We start from the raw sequence: 10,111 nt of genomic DNA on the forward strand, positions 1-10,111 counted from the left end.
CAATGAATGCTTTGGAAGTGAAACAGACTTTCTGCTGCAGCTGGAAGGGTTTTGGAAATTAAATCTGTGCTACATAGAACTTGTTTTCACAGCCCTTATGGCAAAGCTACGTGCATACTTGTTTCCTGCTGGGGCACATGCTTGAGACTCCCCCATGGAATGCTATCATGAACTTGCAGGTGATATGGGTAATAAGAGTTGCAGTGACCCAAGTAACTCTAGAACAGTGGTTTTCAAACTCTTCAATTTGTAGATCTATGGAAACTTCCAATGAAAGTGGAAAACTGCAAGTCTGACATTCATTTCTTACTGCTTTTTTAAAAGGCTGTTTGTAGGTCCTGAGTTTAAAGTCACTGCTTTAGACATTATCTTTTCTCCTAGTTTGGCTTTTTGGAGGACCAGCTAGTCTTCATTGCTGGGATTCTGGAGAAACCACATTCTGAGGTGGTCAGACATAACTTGGAGGGTGGGAATGGCTACACAAGCCAAGCAGCAGTGGGATCCTTGCTCAAGCATAGAGGAGAAGAGAAAGCTTTGGAGGCCATGGCAAACAAGTGGCAGCTTGCACTCTCAGTTTGTGCTGTTGACAATAGTGGAGTGATGCAGCTGTCATTTAGAGTGTTAGAGCTAGACTACAATGCATGGGGTAGAAAATTGATCCTGATAACTTACTACCATTATGGTGAGATGAATAATTACTTCTAATATCTCAAAGTTTTAAAACGTGATAGGAAAGATCTATAGAATGTTCAGAGCTTCATCCTGTTTCTGATTATCAAAATGCATCAGTGCTTGACTGTCAGTCTTGAATTTTGACTTGTAAATTATGGTTTTTGTGGCACCACACATGTCCTTAGATTTACTCAAGGATGATTTGCCATACAGTATGTGTCTACAGTACAGAAAGATCTGCTCTCAAAAAAAATCAAAGTATGGGTTAAATGTGTGTTGATCCATGCAGTCAGATAAGCAGTTAGCAGCAGCCTAGAACCCAACTTTAGATGCACCTCAAGTTAAAATCCACCTTCTACTGTTTTAACATATTAGGTAGCAGCAGTTAGGTGGTAAGAGTTAAAATATGCTTTGTACAGTGTACCTGTAATAGGCTTTTGTTTCCAGTGTCTTAGAAGGTCTGTGTTCTGTGGTTACTGCTCAGTGTTGCTCTAGCTAATTATTTTCACTTGCATCATACAATATTCACAACTTTGTCCATGGCTTGCAGAATGCTGTTAACAGTTTTTAATGGCCTCTAAATCTTGCCTTTCTTCTTCTAAAATCCTCTGCGCAATGTGGTGCTGGTGTATGTAACTAGCTGTATGTAGAATCCCAGTTATTTCATAATCTTGGGATGGCATCCCAAATGTGGCACAAAAGCTTTAACAGTCACTAAATGTACCTGCTCTAACTAGTGCCTCTACATGCCTTTATTTAGTCTGGCTTTCTGTAAAGGGGAAGATGCCATGTGTCCCTTTTATTCACCATTTGACTTTCTGAGGAGTCACCAATAGTTTTCCAGTTATCAGAACTCAATCCATGTGTAAAATCACATGGCATTTCAGACCCCTGTAGTCTTACTGCCAATGTGCCTATTTCAATGATTCAGATCCAAAGCACCTACAGAAAACCAGGCAAGCAATTGATAGTTTATCAGAAACAAGAAAATGAGAAAATAATGTTTCTGTTAAAAAATTGTAAATGCAGAAGCAGGGAGGAGGCAGAGCTGTAAAAAAGAAGTCAGTATTAATAGAATGAACACAGAAAAGGCCCTGACACTTTTCCTGCTGATAGAGCCTAGGTAATAAGGTCCTTGTTCTGGAGAAAAAGACTGACTGAAGGAATATTGTTCACCCGCTTTTTTCTCAATAAGCTCTTTGCTTCTCTGTTAAGGATGCCAGCAAAAAGAACATTATGTTGATACTAGCGTGTGTAAATAGGCTGTTACAGGTTCAATCATCTCTTCATATGCATATCAGGGAAAAGTTGCTGCAAGGATCTGGAGTGAGATTTTTAAACAATGCCAAATAGAACAGCTAGTACAAATTCTCTTCTTGACCCTGGCTGAGGTAACCTGAATTGGGGCTATAATAGTAAAGAATAGGAAAGCACTAGTACTAAATGATATTCATAACCTAACCAAAGCTGTAGGCCACAATTTGGCAAGAGTTGAGCTGCCTTGTAGTGAAATGACTACAGCCCCTTCTCAGTTGTTTTACACTGGAGAGAAGGGCAGTTTCACCCATAAGAATTTTTTGGGAGGCTTTTAGCCATTTCTTATTTGTTTCTTGCTAGAAAGCTGTTAACAGAAACTCAAAGTGTTGAGAATCCACATACCTCCAATGCATGCAGTAGCACCTGAGCTGCTAGAAAAAAAGGAGCTGTAGGACACTTTGTGTGCCTCTGTCTTAGAGGGAAGATAGCTGTTCACATGTAGAAGAGGAATGTGCTTTGAGCTATGTGATTGCAGGCGGTTCAGACCAGATAGCTCAGTTTGGTGGTGGCTCAGTTTGATGGCTCTTGGACAGTTTGTTCTTATGTGTAGACCCTCTCATCTTGCCCACAGGTTAAGTTCACAACTAAGATCAGTAAATTTTGTTGTGATAAGGACAGTAAAGCCGCTGCAGTGTTTAACACCAGAGCATCTGCTACCCTTAGTAGGTTTCTAAGAGTTGAGGCCATAACTTCTTTGCTAAGTTTCACACACTCCTTGATGGAAATAAGAGTTGGCCTATCAGCTCATGCAAAATGAAGCAGGGTGCATACAGGTTCCAGAACCTGTCCAGGGGTCTGCATAGTGAGGAAAAACTAACCAATCAAGCAACAGTACATTTTAGCTGATTTGAGACATGCTTATTAAGTGTTACTTAGCAGAGGCTAAGGAATGAATTACAAAGGAAACAGAGTCCCTTACTGCTGTATTTGGCATCTAAATTGGCAGTGCACTGGTGCCAACTTCTCTTGCTTCTGTAGCAGTTTTGTAGAAGAATGCTTTGCCTTAAATACAGTACAGGAAACACCTGTGAGTAACGGAAAGGTCATGAAACTGGAATTCACTTACAGTGAACATAAAGCCAAACTGCTGCTGACGCTTTTCATTACAGAAAGCTTTGATGATGGGGGATTAAGAGATGTCAACCCAGCAATCCAGATTACTGCTATAGTTATGTGAGCACCAGATGGAGCTGTTGTTCCACATAGTTTTTACTGAAAATTGATATAAAACCCTGTGACTGAAACACCCTGATTTCCTGTATGGGCTGTTTTCTCCTGCCTCTAAAGCATCTAGCTGGGCTGAAATTTAGTTGATGGTGAGATGTCTGAAACAAAACTCACAATTCCCACAATCAGATTCTCAAGGAAAAGTTTAAAAAAAAAAAAAGGGCAACCAAAAACATGCACAGATTATTTCAGTAGTAACGGAAAAGTATAATCATCTTGGTGTATAGTTTTTCAAGGCATATGCACTGTTCCTATGCTGGTGCATATCCCAAACTCTCCTCTGCTTATCATCATACAGCTGGAAAGGAACTGTTGGGGAGAAAGAGGCAGACCTAGCCTACTCAGCCAGCCATATTATCGTAGAATCATAGACTGGTTTGGGTTGCAAAGGACCTTAAGATCATCCTGTTACATCCCCCTTCCTATGGGCAGGGACACCTCACACTAGATCATGTCACCCAAGGCTCTCTCCAACCTGGCCTTGAGCACTGCTAGGTATGGGGCATTTACCACTTCTTTGGGCACCCTGTTCCAATGCGTCACCACTCTCACAGTAAAGACCTTCTTTATATCTAACCTGAACTTCTCTGTTGAACCCATTATCCCTTGTCCTGTCGCTACAGTCCCTAATGATGAGTCCCTTCCCAGCATCCTTACAGGCCCCCTTCAGATACTGGAAGGCTGCTGTGGGGTCTCCACGCAGCTTCTCTTCTCCAGGCTGAACAGCCCCAGCTTTCTTATCCTGTCTTCACAGGTGCACACAACACCCATGCTGCTAACTCACTGTTCCTTCACAGCAGGGTAGCATGGTACCTCAGTGTAAACACCTCTACTTGAGACTGAGTTGGTGCTTGATGGTTAGTAGCCTGTAATTTGTCTGCGTTTTTCTGAGGAGAAAGTTAAGGTGCTCTTAATGCCATCTGTTGTTAGTTCTATAATGCCTTACAGTTATACTTCAAAACAATATCCATTTTTAAGCATTTTCCAAACTTCAAAAAGGAAATACTGTAATGTGATGAGACTTGAGGACTGTAAAGAATGTTACCAGATGCGTCCTTTCCTTACAGCTACACTCTGACCCTTTGCTCTGGAGAAACAGTATTCTGACAGACTTATTGCAGCCTTCCAACCATGGGAAACGGGATTCAACATCACTACTGTCATAATTAAGAGACATTTTATGAAGTGTTGGTTTTGAGCACTATTCTCGAATCAAAATGGGATTCCTAGATTCAAACAATTTGGTGTTTGTTTGTTTTTAAAACACTGGCTACTTGCTTTGAATGTCTGAATGAAAACTGAGCTTTCTGGAAAATCTCAAGTCAATTCAAGTGTAGCACTTTATGGCTGAAAAGTCAGACAAAAATCACAAAATTTAGTAGATTCCTACACAAGCTGTTAAAGATAGTGCATTTTCAAAGACTTTGGTTTTAATATAGAATTGAAGAATGAAGACAATGTAGTCAAGGGTACCAAAGTGACAACATGGCATTAAAAATCCTCCAGAGATTAACTGAAATCTAAGTTACCTCATGCTGCTCTGCCATTTTGCCCTACTTTGGCTGGAATGAAGACCTGTCCACTGAAAAGTCAAGAGTAGAGGTTTATGTTCTTTACCATTTGCACCTCTAGAAAAAAATGGTAGCTTTGGGGAAAAAAGTGAAATTACTTATTTTTCGCTTCACTGAGATAAACATTCTGTCTGTGAATCAAGAATATAGCCTAAAAATCTTTTGACAGGTAATTTAGATGTGATTCAGATAATGAAATGCCTCTTCAAAGCGGATGGAGGTGCTCTCGCTACATGGTGCTTATTTTCTAGTTAAAAGAGACTGATTTTAATGATAAGGAAGATCTGTCTTAAAGCTTGAACTGACTTCCATCTCAGATACTCTGTTAATGCATTAACTGCAAGCCAAAAGCTGCTGCTCTCAGTCCACACCTTGTCTGCAGAAGGAAATAACTTCATTTTTTCTTCTTTTTTTAGTATTGGGCAGTAGGAGCATACAAGCATGTTATATGATGTGGTTAGTTTGGTTTCTGCAGCAATCTCACAAACTACACCACACACAGGGCAGTTTATAATGGTGAACAATTTTCTCCTAAATGAGATATGCTACCTACCTTCAGAGGTTTGAGAAGAACGATCTTGCTGGGAAAGCCAGTCCAAAGAAATGGTTAAAAATCCAAGGAAGCAAAATGAAACAACCACAGATGAGCGATCTAAAAAAAAACCTCTTTAACTGAACACCTACTTGGCAATCCCACATCTAATTAACTCAATCTATCTGCAAATCTAGAATTTCACCTGTTTTGCATTGGGAAATACAAGAAATTCTTCGGTTTTCCCTGGAAGGCATGTGCTAGTGCAATATCACTGTAATGGTTCACTGCACCCTGTCTGCATACATACAACACACACCCTGTCACTTGTTCAGGTATCAAGGAATTCCATAGATATTGATGAGTATGATCTTCCAGGGAGAAAGACACAGAAGGCATGCAAGTTGTGTATGTGTACACACCACAAGGATTTACTGATGAGCACGATAAAAATAGACACATTGTTACCTTTTACCTTCAGCAATTATAAATATATGTATGTATAATCTTATTAAAATACTTCCATAGATGTATACACGTAAGTATTTTTAGGAAGGTAAAAGCCAATCCATTTTTCACAGTATCTGTGAAACTTCCACAAATAAGACTGGAGTGATTTTCCAAGGGTTGGAGTTCTCTGAGCATGACTGAATTCAATTTACTCTTTTTTTTGCTCTTCACCTTTAAATTCCATTAGCACTTCTTGCCATTTCTTTATCTCTTCTTTGCAATTCAGGAAGGCATCTTCCAGACGCTTCATGGAGTTGGCCAGGTCGAGGTTGGTACGCATGACCACCATGTCAAATGCCATCCAGGTTGCCCCCACTGCAAATCCAACAGATAAAGCTAAGCCAGGAATTTTTGGCTAAATAAAAGCAATAGCTGATTCAATAAATGAATAAAGAACATGAATTTTTATCAGTTCAGATCCTGTGTCAGAGAAGGCTTGCTGTATAATAAAGTGGAAATTGCCCACAGAAATACTCAAGATTAAATAAAAGACTGCTCAATATTACTGCTTTATAAATGTCTCAAAATGCTTCAGAATGGAAGTAATACTGATGTAAATTACAGAAGGGAGAGAGACATTTTACCTAAAAATCACAACAAAACAGGCAATCAAAAAGAAATGTTCAACAGACTGATTTAAAATAAATGAACCAAAGAATCCTCTCTCCAGATCTCCAGACCAGTTATAATCAGGAGGTTCATGTTAGGTGAGAAGGAGCAAGATCAAGGAGGCTGCAGCACAGAGATAAAAGGTTTTAAAACCAACCTAAATAATGGAATTGATTCTTAAATAGTAAGTATCTCATGAAGCAGAGCAAATAGTTTTAGCCCTTATTTCATACTTTCCTTTTGTTGTATTATAAATTGTCTGTAGTTTTCTCACTGTCACTTATGGATTGTGCTTCATGTAGTGCAAAATAGTTTAATGAACAGTTTCCATCTATTCTTGTTAGTTGCACAGTGTCTGATGGAATGGTTGCAGAACATGCAGAAGAATATTCAGTCCTTTCCATACATGTAGGACTAAGGTTAAATCTACAAAGGAGTCTTTATTCTAGCTAAGGAATTAAACATGTCATGTGCTGACCCAAGATCACTATGTATCCCACCGTTTTTCAGGCTTAAATCTCATCTTGCATACTATGATTTAATAACTGTACATTACATATCTTAGTATTATTTCTGTTTTCAACCACAACTCTGAACTGAGCATCAGATTTAATGACCTATAAATTTTCAGTTCTGAGCCACCTGAAACTTCTAGATTATTTGCATGCTTTCTCCCAGTTGACAACATGAGGGCATTAGCTGATGGTGATTGTTTCCAGTTAAATTTCTATCACATGGAAATTTACAGCAATAAATATAAATAATACATCTTCAATGTCTTTCCTCTAGCAGACAAATCACTATCATTCTTAAGAAAGACCTGTACCTGTTAGTTTTTCCATTTCATCCAGGAGTTTTTCTAAATCTCTTTTCAGTTCCTCCATCATCTTTACCATGTTATCATAGTTTCCTTCCTGAACTTCTGATTCGGCCATCTACAAGGAAACCAGGAATTTCATGCTTTATTTTACTTTGAAATGAATTGATTTTCACAGTTGAAAGTAACATTGCAATAAATTAAAAATAAAATCCAATATGTATATAAATGTTTAATTTACATGTGAATTCATTAAGGATCTGCCCTTGGAGTTACTGGTTATCACCTGTATGCTACATTCTACTTTCACCCCATTTTGAAGTGAATTTAAGTAGAAAGATTTACACTCAAATATGCTGTGTTTGCGCCAGATAAAGACTTTTGGTATGAATAATGACAAAGATCACTGTGTCAAATGCTTCATCGGAAAATTTTATCTGTTACCCTGTTCCAATTGTCTTCAGGCTTAATCTCCCAGATACTCTGATGCAGGGCAATTCCTGATTTCAAAGTTAGTTGCAAAATCCCCATTTGCTTACAGTATTTCACACTTGCACGCTACACCTGGGTAACTGCATGCACTAAGTTCTGTCACCATATAAGCATCCTGGCAGTGTTCAAAGCCAGGTTGGACAGGGCCTTGGGTGACATGGTCTGGTGTGAGATGACCCTGCCCACAGCAGGGGGTTGGAACTGGATGATCTTAAGGTCCTTGCCAATCCAAACCATTCTGTGGTTCTAAGATTCTGTAATAGTAATTGAAAATGTGACACACAGCCTTGCCTTTAATTTCCTTTCCTGAAAACCACTGGTGGATGGGATGAAGCTATGACTGAGCCAGAGGAGCGTCATTGGACACCTCACGCAGCAGGCATGGCTTTTGTCAAATTTCTTTTCTTACATGCGATTCATCAAACTTGGGTTAATGAGTATCCAGTTTCTGGTTTTTTTTATGATGGTAAATATGGAAGAAATGCAAGTTTGTAACAGTGCAGTGGTGTTTTAAAGCAACACCAAGCCTTATCAACGCTCTGGGCTTTCAAGGGTCTCTTCACACAACCAGTTTCACCAGGTAACTGTGTGCCGCACACCCTTCACCCCAGAGACCTTAAGAAGCCCCAAGCCGTTTGCTGTACCGCGGAGCGGGCACGCTGTAGTCTCCCCCGGGAACACCGTGTTGACCGATGACCCGGCCGAGCCTCAGGCCCGCTCGAGGAGGCGGCCTTCCGTCAGAGGGCACTTTACCCCACCGAACCGCCGGAGGGCGCCCTTCAGGCCCCTCCACGTAGCTGCCGGGCGCGAAGGCCCCGCGCTCCCCGCCTTCCGGGCCGAGGTCCCCTCGCGAGCGTTGGTGGCAACAGGAGCGGGCGGGAACGGAACACCAAGAAAAGCGCTCACTCTGCGCTCTCCGGCCCGCTCTCCCCGCGAGCTCACGAGCTCGATTAATTTTGTGTTTCACGAAAACAAGCACTTGTGTGAAGGGTTAGGCGGCCGACAGACAGGAAGGGAAAAGCAAGTGTTTGCCCCCTCAGCGCCTCAGCGGGGAGGTGGCTCCTTGTCCCGCACTCCCCCTCCTTCCATCGCACCCGCAGCCGGCCCTCGGCCGCGGCACGGCGGCCCGTCAGCCTGCCTGGCCAGTCCCCTCTCCCCTGGGGCTGCTCGGGCCTGCTGCGCAGCTCCTCTCCCCCTGCTTGTTGCGGTGCTGTAGTTTCCCTTCCCCGGAGTCTGGACCACAGGAGGTAACCGCTACCCCTGCTTGCGGCCCCATCGGCATGTACTGCTGTTAGCAGGGCGTCCTCTCACCCTCCTTCGCTGCCCGCCCCAAGTCACGGCCAGCAGCCGGCAACTGAAGGGTTTCTTTATGTGTGGAGCCCTGCAATTTATTCCCTCCTGAGACTGGATGTTTGGGTCACTAAAGGTCTGTTCACCAACTTCTAGGTTGTGCCAAGAGGAGCTGTGGAGTTCTCACAGGAAGATGTGAACAGTGTGAAAATGTGCCAAAGAGCAGGAACTTGAAAGGAAAATGTATAACTTGGACAAAACGAATATAAGAAACTAAAAGAGAAAAGGTAAAAGTAACAGAATAGTATATCCTCAGGATGTTGTTTGCTCAGGACACTAGGAACTTAGGAACTAGACAGAATAGAACTAAATGTATGTGATACATGCTGCACTTTACTTAAAGTCTAACACTTCATCTATCAGCCCTGGGGATATGGGAGAGGCTGTGGCCAAGCTACCGAGTTATGCTGCCCCAAGAGCTCCTGTTCATGGAAGTTACTTCTTTGGAGAAGAGGAAGAAAATGGAATTTTGCACAAACATATGGCATCTAACTTCTGATATTTGTCCAAGACTTGTAAATCAAGAGATTTGTACCCTTTGTGATATTACTGTAGGGAGAGAGGATTTTAGTACTTGAAATGCTTTACAGAAGTTCTTGTGATCTTGTATTAACAATACAGAGACGCTAGGGCAGCTGTGACCCAACTTAGTTTTCACCTGTGTTGGATGAATCCCAGCTTCTGGGCCTGGAAAATTTTCTGAAGAAACCAAAGTGGAAAACAGTACTGTAGCCTACTTACAGCATCTAACCAACTTTCAGGGGTTTTCCTGAGCATCTGGTTTGGGAAGGGAGGGATGTCCAGACCCAGTGATTGCATGAAATTGTGCAAATGAAATTTCCATTTAGATTTAAGAGTTGGGAATCATAAAGTCTAATTTGGCAGGAAAGTGGAGGGAAAATACTGTTATTAGGAGGGCCTAACCCTAAATAGAGGAGGTGCTAGATTTACTTGACCTTCAACAGGCTGAAGAAGATTGATGCATAATCCTTCAGGCATTTCATTTTTCTAAGG

The 10,111-nt window shown here is 41.5% G+C and overlaps 1 protein-coding gene across 1 annotated transcript; it reads right to left on the minus strand.

The window, feature by feature from the left end:
• Positions 1–5,901: 5,901 nt before the first annotated feature.
• On the minus strand, positions 5,902–8,160 carry SYCE3 (synaptonemal complex central element protein 3). Its single transcript, XM_057429511.1, has 3 exons — positions 8,039–8,160; positions 7,265–7,373; positions 5,902–6,144 (listed from the first exon to the last, which is right to left on the minus strand). Exons 1-3 carry the CDS (start codon positions 8,105–8,107, stop codon positions 5,978–5,980), a joined length of 345 nt encoding a protein of 114 aa, XP_057285494.1. The 5' UTR covers positions 8,108–8,160; the 3' UTR covers positions 5,902–5,977.
• Positions 8,161–10,111: the final 1,951 nt, after the last annotated feature.

Source organism: Pezoporus wallicus, unplaced genomic scaffold (assembly GCF_028554395.1).
Source record: "Pezoporus wallicus isolate ANWC-B61680 ecotype Strahan unplaced genomic scaffold, APGP_CSIRO_Pwel_v1 scaffold_3294, whole genome shotgun sequence".
Taxonomy (NCBI): domain Eukaryota; kingdom Metazoa; phylum Chordata; class Aves; order Psittaciformes; family Psittacidae; genus Pezoporus; species Pezoporus wallicus.